At 44.2% G+C, this 19414-nt stretch overlaps 1 protein-coding gene across 3 annotated transcripts; it reads left to right on the forward strand.

Moving 5' to 3' along the window:
• Positions 1-1195: 1195 nt before the first annotated feature.
• On the forward strand, positions 1196-16997 carry CYSLTR1 (cysteinyl leukotriene receptor 1). 3 transcript variants are annotated; one of them, XM_039487124.1, is made up of 2 exons: positions 1196-1218; positions 14252-16997. In XM_039487124.1, the coding sequence occupies exon 2, from the start codon at positions 14290-14292 to the stop codon at positions 15313-15315; it is 1026 nt and encodes a 341-aa protein (XP_039343058.1). In that variant the 5' UTR covers positions 1196-1218; positions 14252-14289; the 3' UTR covers positions 15316-16997. The 3 variants fall into 3 exon arrangements, with proteins under 3 accessions (XP_039343058.1, XP_039343057.1, XP_039343056.1); XM_039487123.1 differs by lacking the exon at positions 1196-1218 and adding an exon at positions 3810-3835; XM_039487122.1 differs by lacking the exon at positions 1196-1218 and adding an exon at positions 3879-4240.
• The last annotated feature ends 2417 nt before the right edge of the window (positions 16998-19414 follow it).

Consider the following 19414-nt stretch of genomic DNA (forward strand, 5'->3'; position numbering starts at 1 on the left):
CACTTGCACAGCTCAAGAACCTGAGCTGTTCAAGGCTTGCCATTATTGCAGGGATTTTTCCAATCCTTATAACCGTGGAGGCCTGCACAGCATTAACTGCCTTGCAAAACCTCCATGACCACTTTGCTAGCTGTGGTTTTACCTATCTGAACTGATTCCCAGCAGATCTGTAGCCATCTGGGGTTGCCAGCTTTCATAAGGTGATAGAATCATGCTTCTGGAACATTATTGACTCTCTTATCAGGGTGCTTTGCTACTCAAGGGCTGGGGCAAGCTCCTTACCCAGCTCCAGGAATGTGGCTCTCCTTGTGCAAAAAGTCTGGGTTTAGTGCTGGTCATCCCATGTTTTCACCACAATGTGGTCCTGCCAGTGTAATGCTTGTGGTCTTGATCCAGAAGTGAGGATATGCAGAGGAGGGAATCTGCTGAAAAAAACAGCATCAGCGTGTCCACACTTCCATCTTCACCTGGTCCCCTTCTGCTTGTAAGCCTCTGCCTTCACCTTCTTCTGGTCAAGAGACACTGAAATACCCAGTGTCTCTTGGCAACAGCTTCTGCAGATGCACAAAAAAGAAACTGTGCCTCTATAAAAGCACTAGTTATAAACAGGAGCATGATTCATACTTTAAGCATGTCACAGCACACCACCACACCAGCCTGGGGCCTGCCAAGAATTGAATTTCCCAGATCTAGATGATTTCCTCCCACAATTCCCTGGGTGGGTGGACAAGTTGTCCTACGGCACCTTGCGAATGCGAGTGCAGAGAGATACAGTGAGGTGTGGCACAATGAATCTTGGCTTACACACGCCTAGATAGCGGCTTGCTTATCACTGAGTTACAGCACCAGTGCGGATGCAGGGAGTGAGAGCAGCCTGCCGATAACGACAGTGTGGTCACGCTGTAGTGTGATAGGCTAACCTGGAACTGCTTAACTCATGATTAGCCTGCAATGAAGATGTGGTCTTGGAGGGCCTTCCCACGGTCACGCTGTCCAAAGGAGATGATTGCTCTGCTGCAACTGAGAAGGAAATGGAACGACTCCAGGGTGCTTCCAGCTCCCCTTATTTTCTAGTATGTGTTAAAGTCACATACAAAGAAAAAAATTGAGATTGGACCTGCTTTGCTTCATAAGCTATATGACAGTCTGAGAATTTAAATTATACACGCTCAAGCTCTGATTTTAGAAACTGCAGTCTCATCTACTCTGTTTTTCCAGGTAAGCTCTAGAGATGGCTGGGAAACAAATAGAATTAGAGCCACACAGGCACCAAGGAGAGAAAACTGTGCAATTGAGAGGGAGCGTGCTTTTTGCTCAGACTGCTTAACCCTGCCTATTGTTGTTAATATCTATTTAAGTCAGGGGGGGTCTCAAACTGGAGGTCGGGACCCCTCGGGGGTCACAAGATTATTACATGGGAGGACGCAAGCTGTCAGCCTCCACCCTAAACCCCACTTTGCATCCAGCATTTATAATGGTGTTTTTAATGTATAAGGAGGGTCACACTCAAAGGCTTGCTGGTGAAAGGGGTCACCAGTACAGAAGTTTGAGAACCACTGATTTAAATAAAAAACCCTATAGGCAGTGATGAGCTGCCAAAATCTTAACAACCGGTTCCCTATAAAAAGTTCTGATTTAAGGGGGAGGGGCCAGGGCCGGGGGAGACATACCCGTGGGGCCGGGGGCCCCTGCAGGGCCTGGGGCAAATTGCCCCACTTACCCCCCCTGGCAACCCTAGAGCTTGCAGCCCCCTCCCCCCTTCCCTTGCTGGCAGCTCAAAGCAGCAGGACGACTCAGGAGCTCAGCTGAGCTGCCCAGCTGCTGGCCATGCTGTGGCTCTTCGGGGTGGGGGAAGCGGCGGAGGGCCCGAGGGAGACATCCTTGTGGGGCCACTTGCCCCCTCCCCTCCGGCCAGCCCTGGAGCTTGCAGCAGGACCCCCTCCCCCACAGACACTCCTTGCCGGGCTGCTCAAAAAGCGGCAGCAGGACGACTCCCAAGCTCAGCTGAGCTGCCCAGCTGGTGCCAGCGGCTGGCCACGCTGCAGCTGGGGGGAAGCCGGGGGAACCTCAGCCTCCCCAGCTGGGACTCCTGGAAGCAACAGGATGGTCCGGCCCGCGGACCGGAGTTCTTTGCCCACCCCCTGGCCCTTTAACAACCGGTTCTCCACGGAGGTCTAATTTTAGCAACCGGTTCTTGGGAACCTGTGGGAGCCGGCTCCAGCTCACCACTGCCTATAGGCAGTTGGAAGAAAAGAGCTCCTTGCTAATGATTCGACAGTCCTGTTCCATTAAGGCTGAAGAAGCTCCTGATCCACTCCTCTGGATGCACAAGGGCGAGCTCCTGCAAAAATGAGGCAGATAAGGTTGGATATGCCTGATATTTTTCAGTGTAAAAAACAAGTCAGATAAAAATACTCTAAAAAGTCCTTTTGGGTCTTCTTTATCCAGCATAAAGAAGCAAAAGGGGGCACAAATCTATTATTCCCCTTTGCAGGATAGAATCTGAGCCTTAACTTTGAATTTCCTGCCTTGTCTCAAAACCTATGTGATTTATATATGGGGGTCCAAATCGTCATCTAGGTGTATTTATGTGGGCTAGATTTTTAGAGGCACCATAGGGTGTTAAGGCTTGTCTGCCATTCCTGCAAGCCAGTGTGAATCTGCAGTGTGTCAGCTTGCTTCACAGTAACATCCCATGTGGACACAGCAAGCGCTTAATTTGTGTCGGCTTGCCAAGGCTGAGCCCCAGCACCTCTAGGCATGGCAGTTCATAGCCCCGGCACCTCTAGGCATGGCAGTTCATAGCCCCGGCCCCTCTAGGCATGGCAGTTCATAGCCCCGGCCCCTCTAGGCATGGCAGTTCATAGCCCCGGCACCTCTAGGCATGGCAGTTCATAGCCCCGGCCCCTCTAGGCATGGCAGTTCATAGCCCCGGCCCCTCTAGGCATGGCAGTTCATAGCCCCGGCCCCTCTAGGCATGGCAGTTCATAGCCCCGGCCCCTCTAGGCATGGCAGTTCATAGCCCCGGCCCCTCTAGGCATGGCAGTTCATAGCCCCGGCACCTCTAGGCATGGCAGTTCATAGCCCCGGCACCCCTTTCATTACAAATTAACCACTGGACACAGCTGCACTGAAAGTCCCAGAGTGTTCGTTGGCTGCTACTAAAGCGTGGTAAGTCAAAGAGCACTCTGGGACCTTTAGTGCACTGTAGCAGCATTCACACTGGCCCTTACTGCATGGCAAACTAGTGCCCTGTAGACTCACACCTGGTTTGCCATGCGGTAGTGTCCCATGTAGACAAGCCCTTAGAAATGTGGGATTTTGCCACCAGACTTCTTAGGCTCCTTTGACAATCCCAGCCCACTGTATGAGTTACCTTATTGAGCCCATGGCCAGTTCAGAGCATGCTCTGGAGTTTCCATTTCCCAGATAGGGACTCTTAATGGAGTTGTACAAGATTGTCCAGCAGTTCTTTGCACTTTTAATGTTTAAAACAGGTAGCAAAAATGGGAAGCTTCGGGACAGTGGGTGTGGAAAGGGGACAGGAAAAGGTGTCTGGAAAAGACAAACTCAAAGGCACCCTCTGATCTGTTCTGGACTCACTGCCACATACTCCAGATATGGGATCAGCTTGTCTAAACGATCTGTTTATCTGAATTAATGAGTTGTGGGGAAGTTATTTATTTTTTTACACTGTTGATAGGGCTAAGCCACTCCCTAGCCACAGGAATTGGGGAGGGGACACAAGCTGCTCTTCTTTTAAAGCAGGAGAAGTCACAGCTCCTGATAGTTCCTGCAGCTGGGAGTCTGGAGCCTGGAAGAGCCAGATGCACTTGTAAGCCTCTCTCTCTCTCTCCTTTTTTGTTTTTGTTCCCCCCTCCCGCACCCGAACAATGTCATGAGGTGACTTTCACTTAACTACAAATATTTAGATATTTTTGTGGGCTGTTCTCTTCTTCCCCTTTGAGCATTAGCCAATAGCCACATGCTGCCTCCTTTCACAGCAAAGAGCTGCCTTGAGGGAGGATCGTTACAGAGGGTTTCCTAAACGACCAAAGAAAATGCAAATAGTCTGTGTGCTCTTAGCATACGCTCTGGTTTAAGCAGCTTGGTACCGAAGCCAGCCCCAGACAGAGCTGGGAAGAAAATACTGAACTTAAGACTTCCCCAAAATCTTTCACTGACTTCTAAGGGTGAAAACAGTGAGAAGATCCAGTGTGTCAAGTTGGAGACTTAAAAAGTAAGTTGATCTGATGTTTAAATGCTAGTTGCAAAGATTCTTTCCATGGCTTTAACATTGCAGATTGCTAGGTACAGTGAGAGTTGCAGAAGTGGGAGCACAGTCTTATCTCCTCTCCTCAGCCTGATTTTGCAACCTGTAGTTAGGCTTTTTTCATAAATTGTTTAGAAAATTGCAGGGTTTAACTTGTAAAATACAACTACAGTGACATAATGGAAGAAGTATGCATGGGGCAGAACTCTTGCAAAGCTTCAATAAGGACCATTTTAGGGCTTTCTGTGGATTTCTCAATAGTGTGGAGGGGGAAGGTGTTTGGGGGTTTCCAGGGCTGGGGGAGGATGTGTCTGCCCCAGATTCAATTAGGAGAAAACATGACTTTATTTCCAAAGTTCAGCAGTTTGCTGGTTTCCTTGTCTCAGTAACTGACGGGGTTATTTTCCGTTCCCTCAGATGTAATGCCAGACTTTTTGATAACTTGTAGAAGAATTTGAGACGTGGAAGAAAACTTTCAAGCTTGGGTGTCTACAAGTGAGGTTCCTCAAATCCAGTTAGGCATTCACACCACTGAATATCAAGCCACCTGTATTCAGATGCCTAACTATGGATTTAGGTACCTCACTTGAGGCATCTACTGGACTGACAGACAGGCTGCACATTTCCCATCTCTGGACATGAGCACTGTCTAAAGAAGGTCAGAAGTAGGCAAATGTCTTTCGATGACATTATATTAAACTTACCCACAGCCAAAGAACCCTGCCATTTCTCCTTTATTCTACAGCAATCATTTTAACACCTCCTCCCAGAAAAAAATAGAAATATTAGGATTAGGATTGGTGAACATAGCTCATATCTTTGGATCTGGCAAGAACTTCTATGTATTGACTGAAAAATTTGCCCGATGACCAACAATGTCCCAAACAACCTGCTGAAAGGTATTCAAGTCATAACAAAAATCTTGAATAAGGCTGGCAGTTTGAAAGTACAGTATTTATAACCAAGCAAATACTAAAGAAACCAAAAACCTGTATCTGATCTCATTTAAATTCCTGTATAATATATAGGCAATAAGTGAAAACCAACCATCTGTATTTTAACCACTGTGTTATCCACACCAGTTCAGAGCCAGGCATTAAAGCTCTGGTGGCTTGTCTATACTAGCATTCCCAGCTTTGTTATCACTAGTGAAGCTGAACTGGTGGTAACCACAGTGGGAAATTTAAAGGAAAATATCCAGTGTAGATAGCTTCAAGAGAGCTTGAATGGTATCACATTAAGGCTTCAAGTTTCTTTAGTGTTCACTTGACTACAAATACCATACTATCAAATTGCAAGTCAGAATTAATCAAATACAAAAGCAATTGTTTACCTCTTAAGAAAATATTGATACATCAGGATCAGACTGATAATGAAGTTTTATTGTTATTTGGTAATAATTCATATTATCTGGGAAGCAAAGGGAAAACTATAGCCTATGTCTCTCAGAATCTGAAAATTACTTTTGTTTAAGAGACTGCTCAAAGGAGCCCTAAATCAACAATGTAGTCCCTGATCAAACTAACCTCGTTATCTCTAGCCTGCTTCTTGCTTGCATATATATACCTGCCCCTGGAAATTTCCACTACATGCATGCGACGAAGTGGTATTCACCCACGAAAGCTCATGCTCCAATACATCTGTTAGTCTATAAGGTGCCACAGAACTCTTTGCTGCTTTTACAGAGCCAGACTAACACGGCTACCCCTCTGATACTTATCAGAGGAGTAGCCGTGTTAGTCTGGATCTCTTGCATCCGACGAAGTGGGTATTCACCCATGAAAGCTCATGCTGCAAAACGTCTGTTAGTCTATAAGGTGCCACAGGATTCTTTGCTGCCTCTGATACTTGACACAATGTAACACTGTTGCCCCCCCAAAAAAGCAAATATCATGCGGGGATGTATTAAAATGCAGGAGTGTTGTAAGCAAGACTTAATTCTTCCATTCTATTCAACACTGATAAGGCCTCAGCTGGAATATTGTATCCAGTTCTGGGCACCACATTTCAGGAAATGTAGATAAATTGGATAAAGTCCAGAGGAGAGCAACAAAAATTATTTAAAGTCTAGAAAACAAGACCTGTGAGGAAAGATTGAAAAAATTGTATTTGTTTACTCTGGCAAAGAGAAAACTGAGGGGCAGCGGGGATGGGGGGGACCATGATAACAGTCTTCAAGTACATAAAAGGTTGTTATAAGGAAGAGGGTGAAAAATTGTTCTTGTTAACCTCTGAGGATAGGATAAGAAGAAATGGGCTTAAATTGCAGCAAGGGAGGTTTAAGTTAGACATTAGGAAAATCTTTCTATCAGAGTAGGTAAGCACTGGAACAAATTGCCTCGGGAGGTTGTGGAATCTCTGTCAGTGGAGGTTTTAAGAACAAGTTAGACAAACACCTGTCAAGAATGGTCTAGTAATGTAGTCCTGCCTTGAGTGCAGGGGACTGGACTAGGAGACCTATTGAGGTCCCTTTCAATCCTACACTTCTATATATCTTTATTTGCAAGGAAATTACAAAACCCACAAGATCGGGTTTCTCAAACTGGGGTCACCATTTCCAGCAGCTCCCATTGGCCCGGAGCAGCAATCCGCAGCCAGTGGGAGCCGCGATCGGCCATACCTGCGGACAGGGCAGGTAAACACACCGGCCCAGCCTGCCAAGGGCTTTCCTTATACAAACAGCGACCCCGTTTGAGAAACCCTGCACTTCAAACCATATCTCCTCAAAAATTAACATCTCCACGGAAAATATAGCATATAGATTTACCTAGGAGTAGCACAGAACCATAACAAAAGTATACTTCAGCATAAAAATTTTCCTACTTTTTAAAAATAGCCCACAGCTGATCTACTGTTCCTAATCAATATGATAGAAAATCCTATTTCATGGACTTTGGACACTAACAGAAAGAGCAGATGCATGCAGACTAGATGATCCATGACATTGGTAATAGAAGACGAAGCATTTCTTATGTAGCTTGACTTGAATCCAGCCCCAGATTAGCTATGACTGAGAGCTGTCATTTAATAGGTTTCCACATCAGAATGCCGCCACCACCATTTGAAAGTTTTTCTGGCACTCTTAGTCCTTGTCCACACTGGGAATTTGCCACAATTTCAGCCATTTGTGGCCAGCCACAAAAGTAACTGCAGCAGTGTAAACCTCTAGTGTAGAACGCAAAGCCTCTATTTGCACTGGGAGAACTTACCCCTAACTGAAATGCACATGTTGTAAAAATGTTGTAAAATGCACAGGTGCAAATTATGGCTCACAGGGTCTTTGCCTGTCTACACTAGGAGTTTGCACTGGCATAGCTACACTGGGACTGAAATCAAGGCAAATCCCCAGTATAGACAAGGCCATAGTAAAGAGCTCAAGCAGTCAATGAGCATAGAAAATTAATTGCTGTTTAAAGCCTAGGGCTGGTCCCTCTGGTTCAGAATTAAAGCTAATTGATAGGGCAGTGTGGGGACCCTGTATTGCCATTGCCTATGTGTCTGTTTTGAGATAAACAGATGACCTCGACCTCCAGCACTTTCAATCCAGCACCTTTCACAGGCACTACAATTCACCTAACATTTCACTGCCATTCTCTCTTTTCTGCTGCGGGCATCAAACTTAGTCACAGGTGCTGGGGACTGGCACACTTCTGCTTACTGACTACATGATGCAACAAAACGCTTGGGGGAGGAGATTACAAAGGCAGAACGCACACAACCCACATAACCCAAACTTACTTATATTAGAGTCCTTCAGCTTTGACCAAACTAATGGGCAAAAGAAAGAGACATTTAAAAACCTAATAGCCAAAAGGCTCATGTAACCAAAAAGGAAATCCTTCTCTATTGCTGCCACCCTGCAATCACTTGCACGAGTAATTTTGCACACAAATAGTCCCGTTGAACTCTCCTGGGAAAAGTTATGCATGTGCATAAGTGGTTTCAGGTTCAGAGCTGAAGGCTACAGGAGCTAGGGGCTTGATCCTTCAGAGGGTGAAGTCAGTCGCATTATTGACAGCCTTAACAGTTCAGAAATTATGAGCTGAGGCTCCCAAAAGATCATTATTGCCTTAAAAATCAGGATATTTTAAAAAATAATACCTTTGGGGTTCTTTTTCTTTGCCTTCTGATTTCCAGGACTTTAGGGTACCCTTGTTTCACACTTTCAAACTTTTCTCTGCAACCCATGAGGGCTAGAAACTTCCAGCTTTTTTCATGAAAGGAGAGTTTCTCATGCAATCTCTTGATTCCCGCAGCTGAGGTTTCATGAATTACACCAAGTATGTTGAGACTTGAAATAAGACCATGAGAGTTGGTAACCCTGTCAATGGCAAAGCTCCTATGGACCTCTGGGAGGCAGGATCAGGTCCTAGATCACCGGTTCCCAAACTTTTTGCCTGCATAATCCCATTTCCAAACTTCATTGCTTTCTGCGACCCCAGACAGCATGGAGGCCACCATTTTGGCGTGACCCCAGGTGGGGCCATGACTCATGACCGATAGATTGGGAACTGCTGACCTAGACAATCCATCCAGGGACTCTGTTATAAAGAATAGAGTATAAAATAAACATGATACACTGTGGTCCCGATCCTGCAAACACTTCCACTCAGTCTCACTGGATTGAGTGGGACTGGGACTACTTGTGCGAGCAAAATTAAGCATATGCTTGTTTACAGCATTGGGATCTGTATATGACTAACTGTTACAAGGCATAACACAGAGGAATATAATGTATGCTCTAACTGAAAGAAAAATATACAAGTCACCACACTGATCTTGCAAGCTGACTCAAACCTATGCAATATAACTCATCAAGGTTTTCAGTTTGTTCTGGCTATACCTCACTCTATCCTTTAAGCTAAAATATAACAATAAGGAATTTTTAAAAGCAGCTGTCTGAGTTCAGTGTTTGCAGGTAGCTCGCATACTCCTCCTCAGAGAAAATTAAATCTGGCTCACATCATTAAGAAAACTCGAATTGACACCTAGGGTTGATTGTGCTTTTACTCTCATTTTAAAAACAACCATAGTGACATCTTATACTTGGGTTTGTCTCTTGTTTATAGAACAGGAGTACTTGTGGCACCTTAGAATCTGAGGTGCCACAAGTACTCCTGTTCTTTTTGCGGATACAGACTAACACGGCTGCTACTCTGAAACCTCTCTTGTTTATGTAATTCTTTAGTGCAATTTTCTGGTGTCATTTATTTAAAACCCACTAAAAGCCTGGGTACAGTATATGAAGAATTATTAAGAATAACAAAACTAAATCGTCTCCAAATTGTTGGGTGGTTATTTTAATTTGGCATATACTTTGTTCTGGTTAATCATGGCTGCCCCCTTCTGGTTGCTTACATACCTACCATGTTAGCTGCAGCTGTACGTAGATAAATGGTTCAATGCGCTATTGTTATGTAAAGAACATAAAAAGAGAGGGATCTGTTATACCCTCAATATGTGAACAAGCAGTAGGTCTATGTCACAAAGTTCTGTCCAATTTCTACCCAAGGTTGGATGTTTGGATCCAGGGTTTTGGTTCTGCCACTATTTTTTTAAAAAAGGGGGATTATTTGCAAATGTTATGTCTGGATCTGGACTCACATTTGGAACACCTTCACAACTGAGGTTTGTTCAGATCCAAGGGTTTTGGTTCAAGACTCCATCAAGTATAGACAGCAACTGATTTAGTTAAAAATTCCCATTGATTATGCCTACATCAGTAGAGGCATTTGGTCATGTTTGTAAATTAGACTTTCCCTGTACCTAATTTCATATGATGCAAAATTAACCTAAATCATCATCAGTTAGCAAATGAATTATTTCAACAGATACACACAAGAATTGTCACATATTTTATTTGTTATAATCAGTCTACTTGTTTGAATGCAGCACGTTTTCATCAGTGGTTTTTAGTTTCGCTTACAAATCACTCGTGATTTTAAAGGAAATCTTTAATCGTATTTAGAAACCCGACAAATGTCAGTGCTCAGCTGTTTTAAAAGAAAAGCATGATCAGAAACAGCTGTTTAGTTGCTTATCTTCTTAAGGCTAATAAGAGAAATAGTAATTTATGTATAATAACCAACCCCTGGGGGAGATTGGGTCCTCGGGGAACTAATAGTGGGAGGGAAATCCTTCCTACAGTAGATAATTGGTTTTAATTAGTCCCAGGTTGAGGGCATAGCTGTGCAAAGTGTTCATATAGAATCCTGAACTTAACCAAAATTAGAATAGGTTTGGTGTCCAAATGCAACTCTGAACATCTTCTCAGGACAATGAAAGCTGCGTGACTCTTGCTTATTTAAGTTTGCATGTTGTAATGTCCTTTCAACCACAGCCTCTCCCACCTCTGCAACCACACCTCTTCCCCGAAGTCCATCAGACTCATCACTGAGCTACTCTAAGCAGGGAGACTATCTCCTTCTGTCCATGGGGAGACCCATGGATTATCCTGAGATATCAGACCTTAAGATCATGATATTTTTATGTATGGAAAGCTATTTTAGGTCACTTTTAGAGTTTTTGTTGAACTCATGGTAACTAGAGCATCTGGTTTCAGAGATGAAAGAAAACAAAAAATAGTCCCAATGAAGTTTTAAAACTTCCCAGAATATTTATAAAAATAGACTTGCTGTAAAATATTTGGCACATATCAAGGGCTTGTTAGGGTAGGATGCTATAAATGCAGGGCCGGCTCCAGACCCCAGCGTGCCAAGCGCACGCTTGGGGTGGCGTCCCACGGGAGGGCGGCAGGCAGCTCCAGTGGACCTCCCGCAGGCATGCCTGCGGAGGGTCCGCTGGTCCCACAGCTCCGGTGGACCTCCCACAGACATGCCTGCGGAGGGTCCGCTGGTCCCACGGCTCCGGTGGACCTCCCGCAGACGTGCCTGAGGAGGGTCCGCTGGTCCCGTGGCTCCGGTGGAGCATCCCGCAGGCATGCCTGTGGGAGGTCCACCGGAGCCGCGGGACCAACGGACCCTCCACAGGCACGTCTGCAGGAGGTCCACCGGAGCCGCGGGACCGGCGACCACCAGAGTGCCCCCCACAGCGTGCTGCCCTGCTTGGGGCAGCACAAATCCTAGAGCTGCCCCTGTATAAATGGTGTGTTGTTTGGGAACACCTGCATAACCCCCTGATACCTTCCCACTCCTGAGTAATCTGACCATCCCAAACCTTACATCATCATCATTATTATTATTATTTAGTATTTGTATTTCTGTAGTGCCTAGGAACCCTGGTCATGGAACAGGACCCCACTGTGGAAGGCACTGCACAAACACAGAACAGAGACAGTCCCTGCCCCAAAGAGCTCACAGTCTAAGTAAATTCTTGCAGATAAATCCTTTCTATGTCATCATGTATTAATTCTTTCTCACATAGGTAATCTCAAACATGTTGCTTGAGAGTGAAGACACTAGGCTTTTTTAAGTGGTGGACTTGTTGCTTTGTTTTTATTTATCTACTGCAAACATTATAAAATGCTACTGCTAACAGATTTAAGATGGAACAAATTAGTCAGCCTGATGTTCTAAATTGCTCTATATAAAGCAATGGAACTGAAGGAAACCCACAAAGAGGAACAGAGTCTGTGTAAGGAAGCTAACCTAGGCAGGGGTGGAGGATTTGCCTACTGGGCCCTGACTCAGACAGGATGTGATCTTACCCACTGCTGGGAAGTGGCTCTGAACAAATCATTATATAACAGATTTGCTTGTCAACTTCCAAATCTCGCCTGCCCCTCTACAGGCATACAGAGGGGTTCTTTATAAATCACGCACAGGATAGCTAGCATGTCCTTCAGAGATTGCTGCTGAGCATTTCTAATATTATGTCCTCCAAGACATATTTATTTGATACAGAAGTTGTCCAGTATTAAAGGAAACCGAAAGTAATTAAATGCTTGAGCTCAGCAGTTCCCTTGATGATTTCAGAATCATGATGCCCCCTTGCACCACACTAGCGTGCACTTCCTAAATGGTGCTGCATAAGACACATGTTTTTTCTTTTATTTGGTGAGTAAATCTTTATCTTCATAGCACCTGTTTCAATGGTCCCCGTCACAGACCTAGATGGAATTCATCCTAATCATCTTTTTAGCATGTGAACTATTTGGGCATAAGCTTTCATGAGCTAAAACCCACTTCATCAGATGCCTGGAGTGGAAAATGAAGCAGGCATTATTTTATTTTATTTATTTATTTAGGCAGGTATAAATACATAGCACAGGAAAAGATGAGAGTTGCCTTACCAAGTGTGGTGGGGTCATTGCTAACGAGTCAATTCAGTTAAGGTGGAAGTGGCCTATTCTCAACAGTTGACAAGAAGGGATGAATACCAAGGGAGGGAACATCACTTTTGTAGTGCTAATGAGGCCAATGAAATCAAGTATCAGAGGGGTAGCCATGTTAGTCTGGATCTGTAAAAGCAGCAAAGAGTCCTGTGGCACCTTCTAGACTAACAGACGTATTGGAGCATGAGCTTTCGTGGGTGAATACCCACTTCGTCGGATGCAGTCCGATGTAATCAAGGTGGCCCATTTCAAACAGGTGACAAGAAGGTGTAAGTATCAGTATTTGTTAGTCTCTAAGGTGCCACAAGGACTCCTCCTTGTTTTTGCTGATACACACTAACACAGCTAACACTCTAAAACCTGTCTCCTGCAGTAGTTCCTGGGGAAGAGAGACTCCAGGTGGGAAGCCCTAGGTGTTGCGGCTGGATAGAAAGCCCCAGCTGGAAGTTCTGTTTTTCTTTTGTGAATTTGTTGGAGGTTTGCACAATGAATGGAGACTGGAGGCAGGGCTAAAAACTGATCTGAGCATGGGATGATTCCCCAGCCTGGTGAGTAAGGCTAGCATCGTAAAGCAAAAGAAATGCTGAGTCACCAAAGGGCGATTATAGAAAACATTGACACTAAAGAAATTCATCCCATGTCATCTGAAGCTTTTTCTGGTAGTTAACTTCCCATTGTAAGCCCTCCTCCCACATTTGGATTTTGGTAGGCTAACGTGTAGGGCTCTTATGAAATGAGTGAGGGACTGTGTATATTATATTAATTTGACATGTTAAGATTTGTATTATCCCTAAGTGGAGTGAGGCCTGTGCAGGAGTTTGGCAGCTAACAAGCATCTATTCTAGCTATGAGCAGCCTCAACCTTGAAGCTGTCTTCAAGATAATCATTTTTAAAGTTTTTTAAATCATTGTGTGTACTAGAAAAGGCTTCTTTCTACACTTTGGTTAAAGCTTCAAAAATTGCCATATGGGCTTTCTCCTGCTGAGGTCTGTCCTCATACAAGAAGGCCTCCGCAATGGTGTGGAGGGAGCTGGGATTTGCCAGGCATTTAGAGAATGAGCACACTAAAAACAGGGGTGAGTAGCTAAAAGTGTCCCTTTTGAATACATTTTAAAGTTCTGTGTTTGCTGACTAGTGATTATACTGCTGTCAGATATTTCCTTCTCCCCCTTTTAACTAACATGGAAGTTAGAACTTGGAAGCCAATAAAGTTGTCTGCATTGCAGCTCCAAACAGTACTACTGTACTGCCAGTTTGGAACCAGTGGTAGCACCAGTGGGGATTTTTGTTTTGTTCTTTTATTTGCTTTTAGAATGAGTTATGAGAAATTAGCATGGGATTTTCAGAAGTTCTCAGAGTTGGGCTAATTCTTCTCCCTTGGGGGTCAATGGCAAAACTCCAATTGACTTCAATGGGAGAAGAGTCCAGCCAATGCTGAGGAATTTTGAAAATCTCACCCTTTATGTTTATAATACGAATTATCTGGGTTTAAGAACATCAATCCTGCCTTTTGTGAGGATAGTTACGCCATCAGATATTTGAAATATTAGCTCGATATGAACCCTCCTAGCCCCACCCCAAAAAACAAACAAAAAACCCACCTTTCTGTCTTTTCCATTTAATAATTGGGTTATATTTTGATGTTCCATGCTTTATAAAATTCACTTTTATTTTTCATCTTTAGACTGTAGGTTTCAAGGTGACACCTCTCAGGCAGAGCCTATGGATACCACAGGAAATATGACCACATTGTCTGGCAGCAACTTGACATGCCCTTTGACCATTGACGACTTCCGAAATAAAGTGTACTCCACGTTGTACTCCATGATTGCGATTCTGGGCTTTGTTGGAAATGGCTTTGTACTGTGTGTCCTCATAAAAACGTATCGGCAGAAGACAGCCTTCCAGATCTACATGCTGAATCTTGCAGTGTCAGATCTCCTTTGTGTATGCACCCTGCCTCTTCGAGTAGTGTATTATGTTCACAGAGGCAACTGGTTCTTTGGTGACTTCTTATGCAGAGTTAGTTCCTATGCATTCTACGTCAACCTGTACTGTAGCATTTTATTCATGACAGCCATGAGCTTCTCTCGCTGCATAGCCATCGTTTTCCCAGTCCAGAATCTCAATTTGGTAACTGAGAAAAAGTCCAGACTGGCATGTCTGAGCATTTGGATTTTTGTCACACTGACAAGTTCTCCATTTTTACTGAGTGGATCTTACCAAGAAGGTAACAAGACAAAGTGCTTTGAACCTCCAAAAAGCAGTCAGATGACCAGTCTGCTGGTCCTACATTATATTGCGCTGTTTGTAGGCTTCATTATCCCCTTTGGTGTCATAACTATCTGTTATGCCATGATCATAAAGACCTTACTGAAGAATTCACTGAAGAAGAATCAGTCTACTCGTAAAAAGGCCATCTGGATGATAATCATTGTAACAGCTGCCTTCCTGGTCAGCTTCACACCTTACCATATTCAGCGCACAATCCACCTTCACTTCCTGAAGAGGAAAGACTCCAGCTGTGAAGACATCCTTTTCATGCAGAAATTAGTAGTGATAACCTTATCCTTGGCAGCGTCCAACTGCTGCTTTGACCCGCTCCTGTATTTCTTTTCAGGGGGCAACTTTCGGAGGAGACTTTCCACATTTAGAAAGGCTTCCTCCTCCAGTGTGATACTGGGACCCAGGAAAAAGTTATCATTAAAGGAGAAAGACGACGAGCCGTTTCAAGAAAGCCATAAATAAGCTGGATGTGGCGTGTAGCTGTGCTTCCTTTGTAAGGCTTTTTGTGTGGCACTGCAGTAGAAATAAGCTCACAGTGGGACACTAGTGACTGCAGAACTGCTTCAGGAGAAATGAACAAAACAAATGTGTCTTCATCAAAGTTAAATAGAGACAAAAATCCAAAGGGACCTGCTTCTACTCATACCTTTCTGACCAGACACCCCTCTGGCTGCCATTGAGGGGTTTATTTGATCGTGCTGTGGAGAATTCTGAGGGTAATTTTAAATTCCAAGAGACTCAAAACAAAAAGGACTGAAATGTGAGTGGATATTCTGAGAACGTGCTCAGAAGGGGGGAGGGATAGCTCAGTGGTTTGAGCATTGGCCTGCTAAACCCAGGGTTGTGAGTTCAATCCTTAAGGAGGCCACTTAAGGATCTGGGGCAAAAATTGGTCCTGCTAGTGAAGGCGGGGGGCTGGACTCAATGATCTTTCAAGGTCCCTTCCAGTTCTAGGAGATTGGTATATCTCCAATTATTACCAAGGCATGTACGTATCCCACACACACTCAACAAGTTACAGCACAGCAGCAGGAAAACATGTGTGTGCTGGTAAATTCATGCAAACAAACTCTTAAAATCCCACATAAGGTCATGAGGCAACTCTGCAAAGACCATTAGCCAGTGGGAAATGTAAATATAGAAGTTGATGGAGCTTATGCAAAGGAGGAGGGAGAAGAGAGGAGGAGAGTATGCACTGAATCCCAAAACAGACACTGATTTCACAGGAAAATGTCTTCCCTATTCCCTGTTATATATTGCCCGGGCTTTTAACTTTCAGTGGCATAGATCATTGATTGTCACCACCTAGTTCAAAAGGGTGTGTGCACAGATGACTTTAAGCCACCTGTACACTCCTCCAATTGTGGGCCAGTTGTGTGGCAGGCCCATCTTCTGGTGTAACTTAGAGCAGCCTAGGGACTGTTCTAACTTGTATTAGCTACTAACAACCCCAAGGAACTGATCCTGCAGCCTGGGATTAGGGAAGCCGTAGCCATGAGGGGGTGGCATAGGAGCTACTACACTGGCTCTGCATCACCAGATGCTCACCCTACACAGAAGTAATCCTCATATGACCATTTCGGCTAGCTTTATGTCTACTATACACTGGCAATGCAGCATAAAGAGCCACATCACACTGGAGGGTCTGAGCCTATATCTTCACACCCAGGAACTGTATTTGCCCCTCCCCTCCCCCATACATTTCCTGTAATTTGAGTTCCCATTTCCAACTATATTGCAACACACTAGTTACCTCAGCTCACAGCTACAAGATCTTTGAATGGCTTTCTGTCTATCTGAATTTTACAAGTAAATCCTGAGCTATAGTTCTGGTATGTGCCTCCCAAACAAACACTTTGGCCCCAGTCTAGCACCAATTGAACCCTAAAAACATGAGTAGTCTCCTTGAAGCCAATGGTTGCTTACATACAAAATGGGAAATAACTGCCTAGGAAGGAGTCCTGCGGAAAGGAATCTGGGGGTCATAGTGGATCACAGGCTAAATATGGGTCAATGGTGTAGTTGCAAAAATAGCAAACCTCATTCTGGGCTATATTAGCAGGAGTGTTCTAAGCAAGATGCTAGAAGTAATTATTCTGCTCTAGTCCACGCTGATTAGGCCTCAGCTGGAGTATTGTCTCCACTGCTAGGCACCACATTTCAGGAAAGATGTAGACAAATTGGAGAAAGTCCAGACGAGCAATAAAAATGACTAAAGGTCTAGAAAATGTGAGCTATGATGGAAAATTGAAAAAAATGGGTTTGTTTACTCTGGAAAAGAGAAGACTGAGGGGGGACATGATAACAGTTTTCAAGTACATAAAAGGTTGTTACAAGAAGGAAGGAGAAAAATTGTTCTCCTTGACCTCTGAGGATAGGACAAGAAGCAATGGGCTTAAGTTGCAGCAAGAGCGGTTTAGGATAGACATTAGAAAAAACTTCCTAACTGTCAGGCAATGTATTCCAGTGCTTAACTACTCTAAGGAGGGTGTTTGAATCTTCATCTGGAGATTTTTAAGAACAGGTTAGCCAAACATCTGTCAGGTGTTTAAATAATACTTAGCCCTGTCATGAGTGCAGGGGATTGGACTAAATGACCTCTCAAGGTCCCTTCCAGTCCTATGACTCTATGAAAATTAAGCCATGCATCAGTCAGGCTTTGCGGGGGGTGGGGGTGGGGGAGTGGAAAGGTATATTTAAAATTCAAGATACAGAGTTGAACCCCACCCACCTTCCCACCCCAGCTCCTCTTTGAGGTGTTTTCCACCATAAAGTGGCATTGTAAAAGAGGGCTGAACAGAGTAGAGCTATTCTAAGTTGCCTATGTAGCTTTGGGAGCATTCCTGGCAGTAATATTAAACAGCAGTGAGTCATCAGGTACATTTTCCATATTGTATTTTTGCTCAGTTATTAGAGGCTGGGAGAATGCGCACCAAACTCCACATTTCCTTATTTCAGCTCCCATGTCTTCCGTTATCCACGACATTTCCCAGCCTTCAGATGAATGCTGGTTATCAGGAAGACTTTCTGGCTTCCTCTGACCCTCAGCAGGTTTCCAGTAATGTAGTATTTTTGGTTGGCGCTGTTCTTTCCTGCCACTCCACTCTATTCTGACCATGCAGCACATATTGGTCTCAAGCTGAATTTTGCCTGCTCAAGGCATGGAAACATGAGAGACCTTCTCTTCTTTCTTTCTTTGGGTTCCTGTCAGCTACAAGAGCTTTCCAAAATCTACCCAAAAAAAACCCCACAATCAAAATAGAACAGAAATTTCAATAGGAGTTGAAATGCAGAGACTACTGCTGTCCGAGACTTAAGCAGTGAAATACAAACTGGGGGGCGCCAGAGAGGCTTGGAGTGCTTTCTCTTGCCTCAGGGGCAATGCACACACTCACTGAATAACCTTAAATCATCACCACCCACAAATGACTTACCCCTGAGCCTCAGGGCTTGTCTAGATGAACAGTTAGTGTGCAGCAATCTGGGGTATAAATCTACAATCTGCTATCACACCCTAAAAGTTCCCCAGTGTGCTCTGATCTACTCCACTTTGAATTGGAAGTAGGTCAGACATATAAGGTGTAAGCCTGGTTCTGTTGCAAATTTGCAGTCAACGGGACATTTGCTAGTGACTTCGATAGGACCAGGATTTCACCGATAACTGTGAAAAGAAAACGTTTTGCCAAATGATACTGCCACCTTCCTGGCTCATAGCGATGAGAAAATGTTTTTGGTTAAAAGGGAAAACTAATGAATAGATTCTGCAGTCCCTCCTGCCCTTCACTCCAAACTCACTATCCGAGTACACAGTATTTACCACAATCCCGGAGAAAGCTGCTTATTAAAAGATTGTCAGCACATTGCATGCCTGCAGGCTGGTAAATTAGGCAGTCCCAAGGTTAGAAGCATTCTGTGCTGGAATGTTTATTCCAGGCTAACAATTGGATCCTAGATTAAGCAAATTGGATGTACCTTGAGAACCTATGAAAAATGTTGTACTATAAGGAAGTTCCTCTACTAGGCAGAAAAAAAGATTATAGGAGAGAATGCCTCTCCAGACACAACCCCTGTTCCTCTTTGTGCTCCCACTGGGGAGGCTTTTGTAAGCACGCAGAGCCCGAACAGCCGGTAGCTGAACTGCAGTTACTGCGCCCCAATTAGCCCCTTACAAAACTGAATTGTTTCATAGCTGACTAGTCTCACCTCACTTTCTTGCTTTATGTGTAACTTCCTTTTTTGCTGGGTCAAGGAAAGTGGCGATACACTCCATGACTAAAGGAACCAAGTCCCAGAGAAATCAAACTGAAGGACATCAGGTGTGTTTTCTGCTTGATTTATAGGTGAGATACACACAGATATCCCGGTCTCCCTCAGACAGAAATCTGTTCGCTTTTAATTCACAATGGAAACTTGTTTCTGATTATACTAACTTCTGTTTGTGCTGCCATTGCGAATATAAACTTAGAGTGTTACAACTTTCCAAATAAAACAAACCGACTTATAAATCGTATCAGTGCAAATAGAAGTTAAAGCGTAACTTAAGGTAGAGCTACCTGTCATA

Source organism: Mauremys reevesii, linkage group 9 (assembly GCF_016161935.1).
Source record: "Mauremys reevesii isolate NIE-2019 linkage group 9, ASM1616193v1, whole genome shotgun sequence".
NCBI classification, from domain to species: Eukaryota; Metazoa; Chordata; order Testudines; family Geoemydidae; genus Mauremys; species Mauremys reevesii.